This window comes from Vidua macroura, chromosome 11 (assembly GCF_024509145.1).
Source record: "Vidua macroura isolate BioBank_ID:100142 chromosome 11, ASM2450914v1, whole genome shotgun sequence".
NCBI lineage: Eukaryota > Metazoa > Chordata > Aves > Passeriformes > Viduidae > Vidua > Vidua macroura.
The window spans coordinates 9,498,664-9,522,035 of record NC_071581.1 but is presented as its reverse complement, the minus strand read 5'-3'; the positions used below and the strand labels follow the sequence as shown (position 1 = coordinate 9,522,035).

At 38.1% G+C, this 23,372-nt stretch overlaps 1 protein-coding gene across 5 annotated transcripts in view; it reads right to left on the bottom strand.

Annotated features, from left to right (window-relative positions):
• The window catches only part of PHKB (phosphorylase kinase regulatory subunit beta), a 70,615-nt gene that overhangs the window by 31,399 nt on the left and 15,844 nt on the right, over positions 1–23,372 (bottom strand). For all 5 annotated transcript variants that reach the window (XM_053987253.1, XM_053987251.1, XM_053987252.1 and 2 more), the window contains 8 exons: positions 19,670–19,785; positions 13,612–13,675; positions 10,926–11,021; positions 9,136–9,333; positions 8,501–8,558; positions 6,539–6,616; positions 4,484–4,642; positions 598–692 (listed from right to left, as the gene is read on the bottom strand). In XM_053987253.1, the coding sequence (XP_053843228.1) occupies positions 598–692; positions 4,484–4,642; positions 6,539–6,616; positions 8,501–8,558; positions 9,136–9,333; positions 10,926–11,021; positions 13,612–13,675; positions 19,670–19,785 (864 nt within the window). The remainder of the gene's footprint in view (positions 1–597; positions 693–4,483; positions 4,643–6,538; positions 6,617–8,500; positions 8,559–9,135; positions 9,334–10,925; positions 11,022–13,611; positions 13,676–19,669; positions 19,786–23,372) is intronic.

The window sequence follows — 23,372 nt, the reverse complement described above, 5'->3', positions numbered from 1 at the left end:
CAAATACAGGAGCACATGGGATCACAGAATCATTAAAGGGCCTTTACAGTCATTGAGTCCAACCATTGAGCCAGCACTCCTAAATCCACACTGAACCCTGTCCCTAAATGCCACATCTGCACATCTTTTAAATACCTTCAGGGGATGGTGTATCAACCATACCAAAAAAAAAAAAAAAAAAAAAAAAAAAACCAAAACCAAAAAAACCCTAATTTTTGTAGCTCTTTGGAGCTCTAAATACAAAAAATTAATATACTGCAGTTGAAATTATTTCAAAGGAATAAGAAAAGTAGGTTCATTCTTGCCTTCCTGACATAACTTAAAATTCAAGACACATACCTGTTTATTAGCAGTTATTTATATTTACATTTTATCTATCATTTTGACTGCATCACTTAATTTGAAGTCAAATGTGCATAAATTCCTCAAAACTGAAGATGTTATCATTTCCTTTTAAAAGCAATCCTCCATCAATTGAGAAAATGTCCACACATTGAATATTTTCCTTGCACTTTAGCTGCAATATTAGAGGACCATACATAGCACTTAGATGACAACTTTTCAATAAAAATATAGCAATGCTAAGCTAATGCTTACCTGATTTGAGAACCTCATGCTGACGTTGCGCTGGTCCTGGGGAGGTACGTACCGGCCAATAGGGTCGAGATCTTTAGGACTCACTAATTTATCAGCTGAAAAAAATGAGAATAGAAATACAGAATTACTTGAGTACTTTCAGCAGCTTTTGTGAAGGAGCCATGTCAGCTTTTGTGTTGTAGTTGGTTCTGCTTTGTTTTAGATCAATGACTTATAAAAGCATATTCTGAAAAACTCTGAATTCTATTAATTTTAAAATGAATGACTCAAGCTTTGTTCTTGCTACAGCTAATTACAGCACTGTGGTATAAAAACCCAAGCCTTTATTTGCTCACAAAGATATGTTAATAGATTATATGCAGACAAGAGACTCCACAACACAAGTAATTTAAAAAGCTCTTAATCCATGACCATGGAACTATTCTAGAGCTTTAACTGTAAACTCAATGACCAGCAAAAATTGCTTAGCTTTGCAGAAAAGCAGACAGCCTCTGTCTCAAGGTAATCACATGACTGGAATCCTGGAAAGAGGAAGAGATAGCAAAGGTACCTCTCAATAGGGTAATTCAGGAAGAAATTGTGAAAAAACCTGATTAAAAATATTTGAAATCTAGCAGTTTCTACATGGAGTTTTTTTTTACATGGGCAGGAAAAAACCCACCAAACCTAAAACCCCAGTATTTTAACCTTCTCCTGAAAAAGTACTCCAAAAATACACTATTAAAAACTTTCAACAAATTCCTTATACAGGTTCATAATCTAGCATGAGCTATTATACCTTTAAAACAAGCTTTCTCCTGCCAAAATTGTATTTTGACAGGAAACTGTCCAAACTCGATCTAATTTCTAACGCAGAGTAAGTCACAACACATTTTCATTTCTTCTATCTCAAAGTCAACAATTTTGTAGCTATTCTTAAGAGTCCCAACAGAAGGGAATAAGGTATTAATTTAAACCAAAAGTGACTCATGACTGCACTCATCTGCGAGAGAAAACCAACACTGCCTTGATCAGAATGTCTCTGAGCACTACACCATGGAGTAAATGAAGGCAGCAGCTTAAAACTCAAAATCTGCCCTGCCTGAAGGTTGCCTGGGCTGGGCCAGCTCAGAGTGATGGGGCAGTGGGGAGCAAACCCTGGGCAGAACTGAGGAGCCCTGGCTGGGCAGGACTGCTGGAGCCTTCTGCTGCAGAGAGCTCTGCCAGCCCTGGATGCTGGTCCTCAGCTCCTGCTGGCTCCAGGCAGCTGGACTGCAGCCAGGAAAGGAGCCTGCTCCTGGCTCTGCACTGCTCCTGCAGGGCCACCATCCATGCACACAAAGCTGGGCAGAGCCAGATGATAAAAGATCACTATGGACAGCTGATTAACAGACTGACACGAGTTACCAAAGCAGATCTGAGCAAAGCACTCCTCTAAGCTCCAGTCCACAAAGAATTCTTATGCTAGCTAAAGCAATGGAAGCTACTTGAATTATGTGAAGTAGTGCTAATACAATAAAATGAATTAATCAAATGATTTCAAGATCAATGGGTTCTGCCTCCAAGTCTCAAAAGTAAGAGAGGTTTCCAGAATGTGTGCTCTATACCCACTGGTTTTAACACTGATTTATATTGCTCAGTAATTAAAATATATGGTAGGAATAATTTCATATTTAAAAGAACTGTATCAATAGACTAATATAAAACTTAAGCTAACTGCTAGTGAATATTCATCACCATTACCACAAATACAAATGTATTGGACTGCAAAAGCAGATTCCTTTGTTAGCTCCCTATCTGCATCAGCAGCAGCTGACAACGTTTAATCCATTTGGTCTATAAAAATATTGCTAAAATTCTTAGTTCTAGGCAGCACTGAATCCACAGAACAAGATACAAGAATTCTAAGGAAAAACAAAGGAAAGTGAGCTACTAAACAAAAGACTGAGAGAATTTTCAGTTGCATGAAACCGCTGAATACCTGGGACTCCTTTCCCTTGCTCCAGAATGGGGACCTTAACATAAAGGTTTTACAAGCCTCCTCATCCAAAGCAAGAAGGAAATTCTGTGGAAAACAGCATCACCACCTGCAAAACACATGCTTTTTTCCTTCATAAACAATTTTTTCAGCTGCATAAATGTGCCCTCCAACAGTGGCACACAGGCACTTTCACTGCCTCTGTTACTCAGCATTTGTAAGCAGGATCAAAATTTTGACGTCCCTATTTCTGCCTGCCCCTCTGTGGGAGGGTAAGAATTGACTCAGGTTCATGTTGCTGCATTTAGAAATATTTGGGCCTCAAGAGGCAGAGCCCAGGCCCAGAGACAGCAACAGGGGCTGCACAGAAGGAGCAAGGAGGCTGAACAAACACAAATTAATTGATACCCTGGAGGCAACACAATGATTTCTGAATGGATAATGAAATGGGAAACCAATACCTTCCCAGATATCAAAGTATTTGGAGCCAGGCTTCCACTTAATTAGCAACCTCCAACAAGCAAAGTAAGACACACAAATGCTTTCACCAAGGACAAGATAGTTATTCAGCTAGGTTTTCACCAGTAAGGAGCAAAATTGAATGCACCAATTCTAAATTAGTAGGAATAAATGGAGTTCCTGATATAACAACCTCTGATGAACACATCAGATCTCCAAACCCTGTTTGCAAGGACTACAAGAGAAGCAGGAAAAAATTACTCAATTTTGAGTATTTTGAAAAAAGTTTAAAAGATAAGTAAAATAAAAAAGGAGTGTGTAACAATGTCCAGCAAAGAACTGAAACACAAGAATGTTTATGTTGCACAAACAAGAGCTAGCAAACTATAAATATAACTTATTTAACCAGCATTCTGCAGGTACAGAAACACGCAAATATCAGTTCAAGATCAATACTAGCAGAACTACTACAGAAATCCACACACACGCTGGAGGATTACTTGGCTAATATTCTTATAAGATAAATTTTTTTTTTAAATTAATAGCGAGATTGCCTGCATTTACTTTGAAGTGCTGGCTAAAAGAAGAATTTTGCAAGGAATACAGCAAAACCAAACAGGTGGAGCACCAGACAGACTCTGTCCCTCTATACCTAAAGATACATCCACTGTTCTTGCCAACTGCTGAATTTTTAAACTCCTCTTCAATTTTTCTCATTTTTATTACCAACAGCCTGATTCCCTTCTGTGTTAACAGAAAAATAGTTTCCAGAACTCCATCTACTGATTACTAGGTAACTGCTGATCATGTTAAAATAAAGCAATATATCTTTCTCCTGAAAGAAATACTAAAGGAAAAACCCAGCTGTGAAGATTTTTCTGGATTAACCATTCTTTTTGCATTAGGCTATAAAACAATTCCAAGTGAGACAGAGAGTTTGTTTGTGACTGAAATTCACCATAACAACCTTCAATGGTCAAACTTTGACAAGCACATTCAATTGCTCATACAATTGAAAAAGGGTAAAAATATCACAGATTAATGAATCATTAACTTTCTCTGAGATTGCAACTCCTCTGTTTCAACTTGTCTTGCTAAAGCAGTCAATAATTTGAATTAAATGCTATAAATCATTTACAAACATCACTGTACAGGTGAAGCTGATACAGTTAACCCAGAAAGCATCACATTAATATATTCTGTCATGAAGAAAAGCAAACTAGAGGGAAAGCCAGGAAAAAAAAAATCTGTCATCATGTTTAGATTTTCAGTACTCTATGAAATATTCCACTAAGCTTTATAGTATGCAGCATAAAAAGAAAAAGACTGCAAAGAAATTTTTGTTTGTCACGATGTACCAGAGCAGAGGACACGTGGGCTACTCAAGGCCCATTCCAAACTCAAGGCAGTGCTGGTTTGGATTCAGGAGGAACACGGTCAGGACAGAAGCTGAAGGTGCCCAGCTCTCACCCAGCAGCTTGGCAATGATGTACACGGCCTGGCCCCACAGGAACAGCTTCCCATCCCGCCCGTTGTTACTGGGGAACCGCCTCTGGCTGCCCGGGCTCCTCTTCTCCAGCTCCACAAAGTCAGCAGGCACGTAGTAATACTTGGGGACAACAGGGCACCCTGAGGACAGCAAGCACAGCCAGAGAGTAAATATCACTGCCCTCACTTGATTGGAGTCCCCTGCTAAAGCTGAAGTGGATCCAGACCAGGAAATATTGCACCCAGTAACATTCTGAACAGAGACTGTCATTCGTTGTTATCTCAGTGAGGAATCCCAGGGCAGTGTTAAACTACTTTGTATTTCACCAGACATTTCCTCAGAATTTCTTCCCAGAACAGGTATGTTGTCTGTGCAGCACATTCTGTGCAAACTAAAAATAACAGAAGTCACCTGAAGGAAAATGTAGTTCAGTTAAGATACCTTAAACAAAAGCCATGAAAGCTGAGTCCCAGTGAAACACTCAGGGTGTGGTGCCCCCCAGTTAACACAGGCTCAATATCAGACAACTCTTTCTAACTAAAATTCCTCCTCAAAAAGATTCAATTTGGTTTTGGATAATTTTATTCATCAAATGTTTAAAATGAGCACTTGAATCTTGAAACATCATGAAACAAAATGGCATAACTTCTCCACCAGAAGATACATACTTTGTATCTAGACTCATGCCACAGGTTTTGCTGATCATTGTAAACTTTATTTCAGAACTTTTTAAGTGGACATGCATCAGGAATTTAGAGACATGATTACAAATGATTGACCTAATTATATGAAATTGAAAAGCAAATTAATATGCTTCCTGCATAATTAAAGTCCACCTTAATATTGCTCTACTCTTGAACTAATTTGGATAAAAAACAGGTGATAAATAGAATTTGTAGTGTTTTACTGTTTGTTTAGAAAAAAAACAAAATTACTGGGAAGAAGCAGAGAAAAAATGGAAAAGCAACAGTTATTAGAGATATTAGATTTAAATGAGTGAGGCACCAAAACACACCCAGAAATTTTAAGATGTGACATTTGTGATGATATGCAACAAAAGGAACCACAAGATTAATTTAGTGTCCACGAACATTCACATACTCATTATTAATCAGAAAAAAGACACAACCAGCAAGAAAAATTTGCTACATAATGCAAACTTGGTAAGGGAATGTTTGACTGCCTTACAGAAATTAGTTCACTTCAAAAAGTTTAAAGAACAAGGCATATTCTGCAGGCACTTGTGTAACTGTACCACAGATGTAAGAACAGGTGACTAAAATGCTGAGTTTTAAAATTGGATTCTTCTGTTCTCAGGCCATTTCTTTTCCTCCCACTCAAACTTATGGCCTTTTTCTTTTTTTTAACTGAATTTTGGGTGGCTATGCCTGTAGGCCACCACTAGCCTTGTCTGCAGTACCACAAAAATTCCAAAGTTCCCGATTTAAATAAGAGCACATTTATAATAAAATGATTATGTAGCCACTTTCCCATCTCTAAGTTAGAAACAATTTCATATGCATATACCAAATTATTTTTTAGAGCTTGCAAAATTAAGTGACAATGAATTATGAGAGTAATTCTCAACTGGGTCCAGGTGGGACATTGAAACAACCTGACTGCTGGTAGTGAATATTTGTTAATATTTGCCTGAAAAGTAGAAATGAACTTTGTAAACAATGAAGCAGAGGTGAAGGAGGGGAGGAACGAGTTGGCACAGCGTAAATCTTACTTTAAGATCACATAAATTGTGATAATAAAAATAACATTTTTCTGGAAAAATGCTACTGATTTTTCCAGAAAAATGTTACTTTTATTATCACAATTTATGATGCAATGTACCTACATAAAAAAGGTTATTTTAGCATTAGTATTTTTCCACTAGGAAACATGTTGATGTTCTTACTTCTCATTTGCTCTAACCACAATATACATTAGGAAAGTAATTAATACATTAATAGGAAAGTCAGGATTTTTACAATTTCAGGTCAATAAAAAGCTACAATTGTTTCAGAAGAACAATTTCCAGATAATACCTTCAGATGTATGTTGAAGCAGAGGGTCCAGAAGATCCTGATATTCCTTTACTTGTGTAGGATTTCCTCTAAAAATGCCTAAAAATAACCAAACAATAATTGATTGAATGGAAGAAATAAATTTCCATAGCCTCAAGGTTTACAAAAGAGGAAGAAAAAAAAATCCAGTGTTTACTTTTCAAAACTAAATATTAAGTGCCTACACACTAAATAGCTCATGAAAAGGAAAAGACTGAGCTGTAGATCACAACAGTCAACCCCCTGATGCTGCTTTTGGGGAGACACTGGTATATTTGGCACTACCAGTCCCTTAAAAGTTGTTTTAGCAGTACTTCCCAAGATGAATCTGATGAATACTAGCATAACAATGTTCAGTTCATGGAAAGTTCTTACATGAAAATATATATTAACAATACAAAACCCATTTCTGTTCATCAAAGAAAAACCTGATCTATTTGACAAGCAAGGTGATGTTTTAAAGTAGAATATTTTTTAACATTCAATGGGGAACGAGCTAGATGAAAACTTGGCATTATAAATCTTATACTAATATACCCTTCTTCAACCACCAAAACTTTTTTTCTTTCCATGGTTCTTCAACACTCCATCCAAACCCAAAGCTTGACAAGTATTGTTCACCACATTTTCAAATCTTCCCGAGTATATACACAGGAATATTTACACTTACCAAGAGACAGAAATGCAATCAAAGTTTGCACACAAAAAGGTGTGTTTCAAGTGACTTTCAAAACTCTCAAGGATACTCGTGACATAGGAGCAATCTCTGCTCCTCCCATGTCCTTGTGCTTTTGCCATTGCTGTGTATAGATTTCAGACTTTGCATTAAGGAAGCTTGTGGATTTGGAGATACTTGCACAAAATCTACAAACAGAATTGTTCTATTTCCTAAAAGTGTGGTCCAGGCAAAAAGGACAAGGACAATATGTGCACAGTATGTATTTTTTAGGGCTTTTTGGATACAAGAAGTGTAAAATGCTTTTTCTATTCTTTTGTTGAAGATTATTATCTTTTTGTTCTCAAAACTGCAAGTGGGCAGCATTAAATGTCAGTGCCTTTCTCCTCAGTTTTGGGCCTCACTCTTTGAAAAATGTCAAACATTTCTTTAGAAATATCAATTGTGAAACCTTATTATATCTTCAAACACAATATTTTAATCTGTGGGTGGCCACAGAGGAGTTGGGGCTGATGGCAGATTTCTGTGCCCCTCACTGTCTTTATCTGAAAACTATTCAACATGCTACAGGAGAAAGAAAAGATGGACAGATTTTAATCCATTTAAAAATCTTTTTGACAATTGTAACCCTACTCATGTTCTTATTCAGACTTCTGTTCTATGCAAGTTCTAGCCTCCATCCTGAGATCACCCCTTGACATTTGGTGTGTCTCCTGTCCTCACATCAAGACTGAGCTAGTGTCGTTTTTGTTGGCTTTGTTTTGATTTTTTATTTTGTTTTATTATTCAATCAGACTGACCGCATGAAAAATCGTGGCTAGAAGGAAACTAAACCTTTCCTGGTTCCCTTTCTTCTCTTCTGAATTCTGATTCAATTGCCACACAAAGCTCAACTTGAGAAGCCCTGGTGCACATTGAGTGTGGCAGTGTATTCTCCCTCCCTTTTCTTTCCTGTGCTGCTGCAAAGTTCTAATACATCTGAAGGTTTTCAGGCTTAAAAGGCAACGCAGGACAATGCCACAGACTGAAGCTTTTAACAAACCCTTACTAAGTTATAGTCTAAAACCAGTTCACATTAGAAATGCTGAAATATAGAGGGTTGAGATGCTTGGGGTTTTGTAACCCAGGAGGCAGAACTCTCAATGAGATATTTCGTGTCACTGCATTATGGTTTATTTTGGCAGGACAGGAAAATAATTCTGTATCTTTCCTCTAAAAGCTCATTTCTCTTATGCCTTTAAGGAACAGGAATGTAAAGCTATACTTACCATCAATTATCATGAAAATAAAAAAAAGAGGGAATTCACACTCAATGCCATCAAAAAGCTGCAAAGAAGAAAAATTCATCAGACATTTCATCATTTTCATTTAAGTAAATATATATCTGAATAATCCTGCAGAGTAATTTCTTAGCAACAAAAGACAAACATGAATGCAAAAATATTTTAGTGCATTTAGTATCACTTAATTCCATGGGCACTTTAACTGTGCCTTTACATCTGCTGTGGCTCATTCTCAAGCAGAATATTTAAATAATCTATTTTTCATTTTTCAGAGAGAAACTATGGGAGAAAATATAAATAAATTTTCATTTAGATAACCTTAACTGATAAATACTGTGATCAAAAGCAAAATTGTTTTCCACACACTCAGACTGTAGTCAGCTGTGAAATTAAATGAAATTATAATTTCCTTATTTGTTATGTGAAATCAACTGTACCCTAAATGTAAATGAAAGCACATTCATTACAAAACAACCCAATGACTCAATGCTGACTTAGCAGTCTCTGAAAACTGCACATGCAAATTACAGAAGGCATCTCCTTGCCTTGGAGGCTTTAGGACCCCCTGTGCAATTCAGACTGCAGTAGTGGAGGGGTGTCAGGGTGGGGCAGGACTGTACCTTGATTTCTGCTGGTTTATAGTAACGCCGTGTCCTGTCCTCCAGCGCCGTCCTGTACCCGTCCCTCAGGAACCTCTTAAACCCATATTTGCCTTTCAACTTCCTAATAATTTTATCTAGTGTTTGACTAAACAGAACCTCATCATCCAAAGCAAATCCAGGATAACTAAGGCAGGGCAGAAGAGCTGCATCGGTATTCTGTAGGACAGGGAGAAATAGGACATTACAAATTTAATTAGATCCCTGACAATTATTTGATGCACAAACAAAGACTGTTTAACTTACTAAATGAAATATACATTTGGAATATTATCTTATCAAAATCATAGTGCTAATACAGGAAAACAGTGTGCAAAATAAGACTTCTTAGGAAGTATCAGGATAAACTACCAACCAAATGTGCAGATGTACAACTTAGAAGATAACTCATTTAACTCAGAATGTCACCTGTTTTACAGCTGATAATGTGCAGGCACAATTGAAAACATTATAAAACTTGGTGTTTCAGGATTTTTTTGTTTATTTTTTAAATACATTCTCCAGATTATTCCTGGAGGAAATTTGGGTGCTATGTGCTCAAAAAGAAGCACAAGTATTTCATAAATGTGCAATGCTGATAAGTACCCATGATTAAATCAACATTTCTGAACAGCTTTTTCAGAAATATTCTTAGGGTGATGGAACAAACAAGCCTATCTGATTTACAATTAAGAAGATAAGGGGATAATTCCAGGAAAAAATATGAGAAACCTTCTCAGGAACCATGTGGATCAATAATGAATTAAAAACACTAGAAAAAATACTAACTAGTGCATCACCTCTACAGGTAAGCTTCCAGAAACACACAGAAAAGTATCATTTTCTGCTGATATAGTCAAGAAATTTAACTATTTAAAATTTCTGCCAACATGACTGACACAAATCCAACAACGGAAGAAAACACCACCAAGATTTATATGGGATAAGTTATAAAATCAGCTCCTGTTGGAATATTTCAAGTCTCCAGCAAAAAAACAAACAGCAAGAGTTCTAAAAGACCATTTGACTATAAAAAAAGTAGCTGACAGTGCCTTTCATTTTAATTATCCAGCACTACAACTCAGCTATAATTCTTCTACACAATAAGTAAACTATTAATGTTTAAGATTAATAGCCTGTTTCATGAACAAAACTGCTATTATATTCCAGAATGAATAAAAAAGCAGAACCCTATTATCACTCATTTTAAATTACTGATTCTCTAACACCAAATTTACCTTTGATGCTAGGACTGAAATAGATGTTTTTTTAATTAATCTATATTTATGTCGTTTAGATTTACTCACTAAGGAAATACATTTGTAACGGTAGTTTATAACAACAAGAAATTGTTCATATTCAGCAATTTATGATAAGCCAAGCTTAAGGGCTTTTTTTCCCAGACAAAAGAAAGAATTAAAGCTAAAACAAAGGGTTTCAAAAGTGTGTAGTGGAAACTAGGCCAAAAGAAAAACAAATCCCCAAGGCTGCAAATCTCACTTAAGTTATTTCAAAATTTATTTTAAAATTGTCTGGAAAGCTACCAAGAGGTTACCATTTTAATCTAAGTATTAAAAAAATAAAGAGCACCATTGTAATTCCTGTTCAGAAAAAAACTACGCCACAGTAACACTTAAAAAGCAAAAATTTAACAGCTTCCCAGCAAATTTCACATTTATCAAGCAGATCAGAAGGTCCATCATACAACTGAGAACTCATATCCACTTGTTTCCTCCACACTCTGCTGAGGTGAATTTCTTTTAATGACTTACATGAGACCTTGACTCCCGGGGCAGCAAAGAGCACAGGGTCTGTCTGTTCCGGTTGTGGGCATCAAAATCCACAAATATGACAGACCAAGAGCAGCCCTGTGAACACAACGGTGCATTTGTTTAGGGCAAAGGGAAGAAGCTTGGTGCATCCTGCTGAAACTCACTGGTTCTGTGTTTAATTTAGGTTATGCTGTCATTGCTTGGCAGCTGAAAATTTTAATCAGAAAACACAGCACAACATCAAGTCGAAAATATTTTAAGTCTAGGCAAAATTAGATGGCTTTATCACTGATCAGTAATTATATGATTCATTCAAGCTATTAACTCTTCTATTAACACTTGAAAAATGAGGCCTGTATTAAGGACAAGCAAAAAAGAGTAGTTGTTCTTCCCTGTGAACGCAGGAAATGTTCTAAACAGTGATGCTGAATATTTCATTACAAGTCAGTTGGAACACAAACAATTGGATATTCAGCACAGGTACTGCTTTGGAAAAGGACTTTCATAGCAAATAAAAATGGCCTGCTTTTCACTTATTGTAAGGTCTGCATTATCAACATCCACTCCTTGGTAAAATCTACTTCCTAATAAAATCAGTAATTTTACACTATATTTCTCTGTCAACTTCTTGATACTTTCTGAAACACTAAAAAAAAAATCCCCTGGCTGAGATAGTTTAAACAGAATCAATAGCATTTAGAACTATTACCAATAGGTAACTTCTTGCAAATTCAGGTTTGTTAGTGAACAGGTATCTCCATATATGTTGCAACTGATAATGAATCTCAGAATCACTCCTCCACTGGAAGACACAGTCAATGTGAATTCATTCCACTAATGGTCATAAATCCCAGAAATTTTCATAAATCCACCAGATTTCTCCTAAACAACTTTCAGTTTCTTTAGTATACTACTTTCCTAGGAAGACTGCTCCAGAGCCCACCAATCTAATTATTAAAAACTTCAATTTCCAGTGAAGTTTCTACATAAATACCTCACAACTCTTCTTTGTGTGCCAGTACCACTATCCACTGAGATGCTTCTCCAAAGAGTTTTATTCTTACTTACACTTTACTGCACTCTAATTATATATAGTTATCTTAAAAATACACAGCTTTTGCTTTACTAGGGTAAACAAAACCCTAAACAATTTTTTCCACCGTCCTCATGGAAAAGAATCTTTCTCAGTCATTCTAGCAAGATATACACTGACTAGTGCTGCAATAAGAACATACACAAATTATTACATTGGCTTTGATGGTTTTAACTTTCTTCGTAATCCAGATTCTGATTATTCACAATTCTCTGAACTCACTTACAAACTCTGAACACAACCTGCCTACACGTGCAGCTCCAAAGTCTGTGCTGCAGGGAAGGATTCTCTTGGGATTCAGGAGCAGGTTCATTTGCATTTCCTAAACCCACAAGCACCTTGCTTGACAAATGAAATATTTTTCACTTCTCTAAAGCCTGTAAACTTCTGGAGTAAGAACACCTTACAGAGACTTGATTTATGAAAAAAAAAAATTAAAATTGTTTTTGCCCAACCCAATAGAGGGCATGCAGCTCATACACAAACAACTCTGCCTAGGTCAGCCTTTAATGTGTTCCTCTTGCTGTGAGCAGCGCTCTCCCAGCAGTGATTTCTGCAGGTTGTACCTGTGCAGCTGCAGGTGCAAACAAGTCTCTTGAGGGGCTCAAGGGGATTTCTCAAAGCCACTGGAACACAGCTGGAGCTAAGCACAAAGGCAAACTCTGCACAGACTGAAGGTCAAAATGGGTTCTGTTAATGTCAACTACAATCTCGGAAATAAACTCTCAAAGTATTTAAATCAGTTTATTCATCCTTTTCAGAATTCAGAAAAAAATATTGAAAAAAAAACTCAACAGCCACATTTACTGGTGCTTTAAACTGTTGGAAAGGTAAAGATTACAGATAAATATCATTTCTGAAAGAATAACAATGCATGTACAACGTCTGATCATTACTGAAGATTCTTACTACCTCCTAGTTCTGAACACTTGACATCAGCTTTTAAAATGTATGGCATCTCTCTTCCATAGATACATTTTCTAAACCATTAATTTGGAAGAGTATTCTTTTATTTTAGCTACAGACTACTTAGGTATAGCACCAAAGAGAAAGATGCACATAGAAGGGGAATACACAGCAGATATAAAAGTCTCAGAAAAGGCTTGCTTGCCTAATTGATCCAAGACACATAAAGGATGAGAAAAGACTTTACAGATGTGCAACACACTGAAATTAAAAACAGGTAAAAAAGCGGGATTATTTAAAAGCAGCTTGTTTGAAGTCTTTATCAAAAGCCACATGAAGGAAGCAGACAAAAGGAAGGTAATGCTTGAAGGTGGAGGTATATTCTAGTATCAGCAACAGACACAGTTCTCAAGGAAAAAACCATTTTGGCAACAAAACTCTTTTCCAGACTAAGCTGCAACCACTTTAGAATTTTTCTAAGGAAAAATCCCAAGTGATTCTTGATAGAAAGGGCACTAATGATTTTATCACATAAATTCTGTACCTGAAACAGCAGCAACCAGTTTGCTAACTTTCTTTAAAGCTGGAATCTAACAAACTGTGCTAGATACTTCTAAATATCCTCTGATCCACCCTGTAAATCATTATTGCTAACAAAAAAGAAGGGAAAACGAACACTTCTATTACCTGATTTCCAAAGAGATTGAAACCATTAATTGCTTCTAAAGCTGCTTTTGCCAGTCCCACGGAGCTGAGGAGAAAGCAAAACAAAAACCCAGAGATATCACGATTCAAGCCCAGGCTAAAACTTCACACACTTGACAGCATTCAGTGCCATGATCTTTTCTTGATTTGAACTTCATGCTTAACCTTTATGTTACTAAAATGATGATGTAGCAGATTTGGGGTTGTTTTGGTGGTGGGTTGTTGTTTTTTTTTTTTCTCTCTGAAGTACTACTCAGCATTTTTATTTGTCTTCAAATGTCAGACACCATTTCACAAAAGAGCTTCTGTTCTCACCTTGCTATCAGATATTGGCATTATGCATTTCAAGGTCTTGCTAATAGCACAGAGACAGAGAATTTAATTCAGTACAATTTTTCAAACCAGCTCTCAAGCATTAAACTTTAAAAGACTGATTTCTAGCTTTCAACATAATGAAAGAGCTCATCAGTCTGAATTCACAACAGAAGGATTTTCATATATCAACTATATAGTGACACATCTTTTATTTCGCTTCATCAGAAAGAAAATATGACCCAGAAATTCCATCAACAAGACTTCAAGTTAGCACTCACATTTTAAGACACTATGGATTAAAATCACTAGTAATTATATAATTTAAAAATCAAAATCTATATTAAAATTATTTATTAACTATTATGTAAATGCCACAGTACAAATAAAATACACATTTAACAAAGTCCTTTCATTTAAAAAGTGTAGTTTTCTATTTTCCTTGTGAGTATTAAAAAAAAAAGTGAAGAAGCATTCTTCTCCTTTCAGTTTCACTCCTTTTTCTCAGTTTTAAAGAACACATAATTATAGATAGGCCAACTTGACTTATGTCCATTCAATTGAGGTAAGGAACTACAGCACTAACATACACATGAAGCACCACATTCTTTGCATGTTGATTCCAAAATTCCAGACATTATGGTCACAGGGCACCTAAAAGTGAAATGTTAGATGAGCTATTTCCCAACAGTGCCAGAGTTCAGAGAGAAAGAGCCCCAGGTTTGTGACAGTTCTGTGGAATGCAAACACTCAGGCAGGGACAGGCCTTTGCTCTGCTCCTCGGTGCTGACAGACAAGTGCAGGGCCTGGAAAGAGCCCAGAGGTCCAGCTCATTAAACAAACACCTTTTACATTCTCTTAGGCAATGGGGTAAAACATCCAGAGCATCCAGTGAAACAAAGCCTAGTTTATTCTGTTTATAAAACTAATTAATGAAACACTGACTTATAATAAATATTCAGATAATAAGTACTAACAATTCCCCCACTTCTATATAAGAGGAGTTGTGACTGTATTGAAAAACAACTTCATCATCCAGCCCCCCACTAAAAAATTTGCAGTAATTAAATTGGCAGAAATCTGCAAACAGGGACTGTGCTTCAATCTTTATTTTTCTATACTCCATGCAGCACTCTGGGTTGGAAGCAAACATTTTACTTTACTCTAAATAAACTGATTTTTACTATCTATTATTGTAAAATATGAAATTTCAAATAATTATTAACAAATCCATATTTTAAATATGGGGTCTAATTATGATTACACAGAAAATATTGAAAATTGCGAAAACAATTCAATGCAGTTACAGAATTTGGTTTTTTAACTACTATTTTTACCTGCGTTGGTTCTAATATTAGAAATACTTTAGACCGATTTCACACTTTATCATTTATAAACCCCCATGTTCCTTTCTGAAACATTGCCAGAAATAATACTCCTGGGTTTCAGTTCTAATTGTTCAACAAGAGAAAGCTGACCAGCCTAACCACAGCCTGCTCTGAGCAGCTGCCTCTGCTTGGTGTCTTCTGATGCAGAAAGCTTTTAGAGCTGGAGAATGAGAAGAAGAAATAAACTGACTCAGAAGAGCTGGGAATGTAATTATTTTTCTGGCTTTGTTTCAAATACCTAAAACAAAAAAAAAAAGTAATTGTTCTAAAAATTGCTTTATTCTAATTATCATCTAGCTATTGATCAAATCAATTTGTATGATGACTCAAAACAGAACTTTTCAGAGGAATTCAGTATTATCAAACTGCATATACAGAAGGTAAAAATCAGAGCAATCCTGCACACTGGAGGCTGGATAACATGTTAAAATCTCCTATTTTCCTTTCAAGTAACAGTCCCAATATCAACATGATATATTTTCAGAGTGAGAAAAAAGATACTGCTAAAAGGTAGAGAAGTAATAAATGTCCAATTGGTATTCAGATAACACAAAACTACTCAACCTGTCTACATAATAGGATGATACTGTTTCAATGAAATTCAAGGCAAACATGTATTCCTTCCTTGAAATCATCTCTACTTTGCAGACTCAGTCATTATTCTACAACAAGACTAATTTAGTAATTTAATGTAATTTATCAGCATTTTTTCTACCTCTAGTTATTGAAAGCCCCTGGAGACTTCATAACTCTCACAGTTATGTGCCAGTGACCATATAAACATCCCATCATTTTCAATCACTCTCTTCACCATACACACAAGTACTACTTAGATTATCAAAAGTTTTATGGGTAAATGATAGGTGGAAGTCCTTTAAAAGAAAAAAGAAGTCTGTGAAGAGTCTTTGTATCAAGTGTGTCTTTACAAGAGCGAACAATCACAGCACAGTTCAGGACCGTGATCACACTTCACACTCATTTCATTCCTACTGATTAATGCCTTCCTGTTGGGAAAATTGCTAAAGAGGTTCTGTAATAAACATTATGCATGTGTCTTTGTATAGAAAAGACATTCCTCATACTCTACAATTTAGTAACAAAAGAAATGGAGTGTCTTAACAGAATGAATTAATAGCAAAATTTTAATTTTAATTAAAACACATTTTAATAAATGTGTTCCTTCCTCCACTCATTAGGCGACTATGAACAGACTGTACTGACCTGTGGGACTCTGCCTGGAGAAAAAGGTGTTTACTTGGAGATGGGCCCAAAACAAAACCAAACCCAAACCCTCTTAAAATATTCCTCTAAAAATTTCACAGGATCATGAAGTCATTGGCAAGAAGGGACATATGGAACTCATCTAGCCCAACACAAAACCTCACTTGAAGCCCGATATCAAACCAAGACCAATTTAAAGTAAACTACAGCCTATACTAGACAAGTCTCACAAACCTCCAAGGATGGAGATTCTGCTTTGAGCATCCTGCTCTTTCTTTCTCTGCGCTTCAAATGAAAAAGGTTTTTTCTTAATGTCCCCACTGAACCTCAGCAGGTGCAATCCTTAGACCTTGCTGGAGCTGCAAATTATTTTAATATGCCAAGGACTGTCAAGAGCAGCCTTGCAAACATAATGCCACTGAGTAACATTTGACCTTGAGCCATATTCAGGGCAGGGGAAGATGAGACTAACCTAGAGAAAACACTTCCAGCTTGCTAAAAGAGATTTAGTAAACACACTTAAACAACATCCATAATTCTCATTACTTTTTAATTGTTGGATTCAACTCCTCAGTAAAATACCTATGGGCAAACACTAAAATTTGCATATTTTTGGCAAATGTAAATCAAAATACACCTTCAAGTATATCCACCCTTAATCCTCCTCCTGTTCAATTTCTTGCCTCCATCTGAATGCTCTGCATTTCAACTGGAACATGAAGCACCACAGAGGATGTGAAAAATAAGCAAACGAGAAAAAAAAAAATCTACATCACTAATAATTTTGTAACTATATAAGCAAAAAAAGAACAAGGAAGGACAGCACTATAGCAATGTGCTATATACTACAGAGAAGACCAAGACCAAGGCCTGACAGCTCCAGATTTGGAATCTGAGGATGCTGCACTTTGGCAATTTCCTAATTCTCAGGGTGCATATGGGAGGTGTCAGAGGCACTTTGCACAGCTACTCAGCAGATGCCTGCAGAGCAGCTGCATCAAACGGCTACAGGACAAATTAATTTTTGTCAAGTTCAGCCATATGAGAAGGGATCACACTACAATAAAAGCGGTTACAAATCTTGCCTTTGAACCAATAAAAGACATCAATTTGCATACATCAGTGAAGATGTGCTCCACAGAGTGTTCTCCTATTTATCATTTATCAGAAGTGTTTGGAGCTGTACTAAGAGAGAATATTGAGACTGTGAAGGCTTAAAATATCTGCATCTTTTAACACGGGCCATAATGTGCAGCTATTATTCACAGACTTCCAACTGTATAATACATTCTTTGAACAGAAAGCCTTTCAATAAAATACAAGAATTACCTATTCATTCTGAAAGCAAACACAGCCTGTATGGAGACTTCCATCACAGACTTTAAGGGTCAGGAGTACACCATCCTTAACACTCACCCTGAAGAGAGCACTTTGGGGTTCATAGAAGACCCACATACATCATTTGTGAGTAGACCTCATATTCATAATTGCTTCATCAATTTAAAACAAAAGGGGTTTTATAGCTCTCTTTGGTAGATACAATTGGAACATAAAGTATAAAGAATATTTCAGTGTACCCAGGGCTTTCCTCAATAATATCTAAAAATGTCTTTTGATGCATGTTGCCCTTCCATTTTTCCTGATTTATGAGAACCAGGGAAATTGCCTACCAGCTTTCTACACTGAAGTAGAGTATCCACATGTACACAAAGAATGATAAATAGAGGCAATACTTGTTTCTGATGACCAAAGTCTATTTTTTAAATTAGGACCAAGCTCTGTGCTTCCCTTTATGCTAGCTCAATGATCTGTTTGATTGGCCCAGTCCATCTCACAAAACTTTACCCTTAGAAAAACCAACCTATAAATGTCAGTCTAGATTAAGACAAAACAACATGCCCATTTCCATCTGTTTAAAAGATGCTCAGTTTTCCCTAAAGAAAATTCTCATATTGAATAACCAGAATGCTGCAAACAGGAGACACAGGAGTTTCAGTGTTCCTTTAGCATATTTCTACAAGGTGAGATGTGGAAAGAAGCATTTGTTTCTCTGTGTAGTCAATGTAGCTCATATAGTCTGGCATTTGACAATTTTACAGACACAGTAGGAGAAAAGAAAATCAGCAAAGTCATAAAGCAGATTATATAACAACAACTTGATGATTTTTTTTTTTTTAATTTTTTTTTTTTAGTTCTCATATTGATAAAAAGGTTCTATAAAAGCCCTGGAAAAACCTCCTACATTAAGAGTATTGCTGCAAGGAGATGTAACTATATCTATAGGTTAAAATATACATGCCTGCATGTGGGCTAAGAAAAATAATTCATTATCAAATGACAAGACAGATTTCTTTGGCAATATTGAAGACTGGAAGAAATATGTATTCTTTGCAAGCCCTTGATAATAAGGATGGCCAATAATGTTTTCAAAATCCACAGATATCCAAGATATAGCCATTTTTATGATTAATAAAATCTCAGAAGTCAAAAAGTGAAGAAAACAATAGTAACACTAGGAAAATCAAGTTGTCAGATTACAGATTTGATCCTTCAAGGCAGAGAGCACATGAGTGATTCCACTGAGGTGAGCAGGACAACTCCAGCATTAAAATGCTACCAGCACTGCTCCCTGTCCCTGACAGGGCTCAGAACTTGCAGCATCTGAAGAACCTGGAAAAGAGCTTGGCACTAGGCTGCTCTCCAGTGTACAGAATCTTCTTCCCACCATAGCACAGAGAGAAATTCTAAACTCATGATTCCACACCTTTTTAAAGCAGGATATTCCTAACCAGTTTTTTGAATATGATTCCAATCCCATTGCACATGCCTCAAGACCCTGAGCTGTTCTGAACACAAGTTTCAGAATTATATACGTGCAGCTGCACATAATTATTGGAATTTGAATACTCAAACAGCTAAGCATCCATGTGATTATTTCAGCATGCATATCATGATGAAATTATCTTCACATTTTCCCAAAATACATCCCTCAGTCTTCAGAGAACCTTAATTTAGTTCAAACAGTATTTTCATGCATTATTATTTTTAGCTCACCCCATTATGAATTCTTTTCATTCATTTACTTTCTTTAGCTAAAAGAGCTACATTTGCTCTCCTACCTTGAGTGCAGCTCTGGACTGCCATTGTTGTATTTGCTGCCTCTTTCCCAGACACCAAAATCTGGTACACGATAGGCTCTCTCCACACAAAATACCAGATTCTGGATGAAGGACACCTATAGGAAAGAAAAGTGAAGGAAGTGAAGGAAAATGAAGGCACATCTTTTCTGTTTTTTTCCAAAAGACAAACTTGCTATTCCTTGTAATTGTTCTTTCCATCCTTTTCTGTCTGAACTCAAAGGATGATGTTCCCAAGTTCAAATATTCTCTTTAAAACCAATTTTTAATCACAATATGTTAAGAGCTGTCCCAACTGAGGTGCCAATGTGAATTTATGCAGAAATTGCAACAAAGGCAGGGATAAAAATGATTTCATCTTCAAGACACATATTTGAAGAGCTCCTAAAAGGTGATATTTTGATCTTTTCAAAAAAATTTATCCTAACAACATCAGAAACCAAAACAAAATTAGAACACAGAAATCCTGGTGCTTTTTCTTAATTCATTTTAAGAGAATTGATATGCCAAAGTTTTATTAAATAAGCTCCAGATAATATATATTTATGCAGATTCAAACACACTCCTTTATAAACACATATATTTATTTACTGTAAATAAAACCCTAAACCAATTTATTATAATTAAAATCTCTTCTTGGACCAACACATTTCAACTGAATACCAAAGTACTGAAGGGTACTTTTAAGGTATTTAAGATGTATTCAACTAAAGCTGGGAACTTATTTAAACAGATGATTTTTCCTGATTTACACTACTGAAAGAGACATTTGGAGTTGCTTGACTGTAGAAAAATGAAATTGAGCATAAGTTTTATAGTTCACTTTAAAGAGTCCACAGATTGGACCTTTGAGAAAATGTAACCACAAGCACAAGCTTTACACTGGTTCATCTCCAAAGCAGGGATTTCATCCCCTCACATCCAAATTATTCTAGGGGACTGTGGAAAAGCAAATACTGCAATGGCTATAAACACAACCATATTGAGGAACTACAGAGAAGGATCCACTTTGCTACCATCAAGTGGTTTGTTTTTGTTTTTTTTTTAATGAGCCAAGTAGCAAAACCCCAATCTTTTACTGAAAGGTATTTGCCTGTATACCTTTGTTTTCTCTCTTTTCTCCATTTTCCTTTAAATTTCAAAAATTTATTATTTCAGATTTACTCTTTATATTTTTATATTTACGCTTTTAGCTAATACAAGTCCACCACCAATATAATAATTCTAGACACACTCATCTCTCTTTATTTAATATCTCTGCTAAATTTCACTATGAAGAATACAAGAAAACTCTGTGTCACTCTTCAACTATGCCCAGTATATTCATCCCTGTAATTTAGCATTTGGTTGTATTAAAGTGAACTTTCTCTGAATGAAGCCAGAACACCCAAACATTAAGAGTGTTCAGTCTATCAATAACTGAAATTTATATGGGAGCAAATAGCACCACATAGAACATATAACCTTACAGATTACTTTTTACCAGTGATGATGTTTGGAACACAGGACAAAAAATGGTCCATTACAGATATTTTCTGACACTACCTAGGGTTTCCAAACAGCAGATTTACATCAAAAAAGCCATCAAATAGCTTGTTGTAAACCAAATCTTCAGAGAACAAATTATTCGTATCACAGACATGTAAATGCTATAACCAGATCAATGCCATGGCACTTACAGAAATTATGGGTTGTGTCTTAAGCTTATTTATCCAAAACTGAGCATGTGGAGATGCAAGTGTAATAAAGAGTACACACCCAGCATGGATGCCTGCAAATACTCATGTTGCTGGGTAATGTGTGGCTAACTGCTCTAATTCATACACTCACATAGTCATACACTGCTCTTTGCTAGGGATGCAAAGATGTAATTAAATTAATTTTTCCACTGCCAACAGATGAAAGCAGAGGGTAACTCACTGACAGCTGCCACACCTGCCATGGAGAGGCAGCATTGCCTCTAAAGCCGAGAGCTCTGTGCACAAACATTCCCACAGCCAGTCTGGCAAAACAGCGCCCATCTGCCAGCACCCAGCCTCTGCAGCCAGCCCCCTGCACCCTGCCCCTGCAGCCAGCCCCCTGCCCCCTGCAGCCAGCCCCCATCCCCCTGCAGCCAGCCCCCTGCCCCCTGCACCCTGCAGCCAGCCCCCTGCCCCCTGCAGCCAGCCCCCTGCACCCTGCAGCCAGCCCCCTGCACCCTGCAGCCAGCCCCCAGCCCCCTGCAGCCAGCCCCCTGCCCCCTGCAGCCAGCCCCCTGCCCCCTGCCCCTGCAGCCAGCCCCCTGCCCCTGCAGCCAGCCCCCTGCCCCCTGCACCCTGCAGCCAGCCCCCTGCCCCCTGCAGCCAGCCCCCTGCCCCCTGCCCCTGCAGCCAGCCCCCTGCCCCTGCAGCCAGCCCCCTGCCCCCTGCACCCTGCAGCCAGCCCCCTGCCCCCTGCAGCCAGCCCCCTGCACCCTGCAGCCAGCCCCCTGCCCCCTGCCCTGCAGCCAGCCCCCTGCCCCTGCAGCCAGCCCCCTGCCCCCTGCCCCTGCAGCCAGCCCCCTGCCCCTGCAGCCAGCCCCCTGCCCCCTGCCCCTGCAGCCAGCCCCCTGCCCCTGCAGTCAGCCCCCTGCCCCCTGCAGCCAGCCCCCTGCCCCCTGCAGCCAGCCCCCTGCCCCCTGCCCCCTGCAGCCAGCCCCCAGCCCCCTGCAGCCAGCCCCCTGCCCCCTGCAGTCAGCCCCCTGCCCCCTGCAGCCAGCCCCCAGCCCCCTGCAGCCAGCCCCCTGCCCCCTGCAGCCAGCCCCCTGCACCCTGCCCCTGCAGCCAGCCCCCTGCACCCTGCCCCTGCAGCCAGCCCCCTGCCCCCTGCAGTCAGCCCCCTGCCCCCTGCAGCCAGCCCCCTGCCCCCTGCAGCCAGCCCCCTGCACCCTGCCCCTGCAGCCAGCCCCCTGCACCCTGCCCCCAAGCCCCCTGCCCCCTGCCCCACAGCCAGCCCCCAGCCCCCTGCCCCCAGGCCCCAGCCCCCTGCACTGCTCCTCCGAGGGGAAGGGCCCAAACCCACCCTGCCCTGGGGCACTGGGGAGGGACATCCAGCTGTGGGTTTGGGCAGCAGAGTGCCACATTGACACTGCCACACCACCACAGCATGCCACTGCCACGTCCAAGCCATGGCCACTGCCACACGGGAAACCTCGGACATTTGATCATCACATGGTGTTAACAGATTCTGACAATTGCTGAAGCCACACAGAGCCCAACAGAAAGTGCAGGTCTGTGGTAAAAAAACCTGAGCATGAATCCCCATAGTGCAGAGATTTAGAGGGGACAGTTGCTAGGAAAAGGACATCCTGGCAAGGAAGAGGAGAATATTCACTGACTGGAGAGTCTATAAACATGCACTTTTTCTGCAGAGTCTGTAATTAAATGCAAACATCTGGAGGATAACACAAATTATATATCAAGCTAATTAAATACTTAATTATATACATTTGCCTCCTCACAGATATAAAGGCAGTTCAGAGGAAATAATATAGGCCTATCATATGATATCTAAGAAAGAAAGAAGACATATTGCAAAATTTAGTTTTTCTAATTATCTAAAAAGATAGATTACTGAAGATATATGTTATAGAAAAATAATGCAAATTCACTATTACTGGAAAAATCTCTTTTTTTTAATAGTAGTACTGCAAGCACATTTAAGCTTT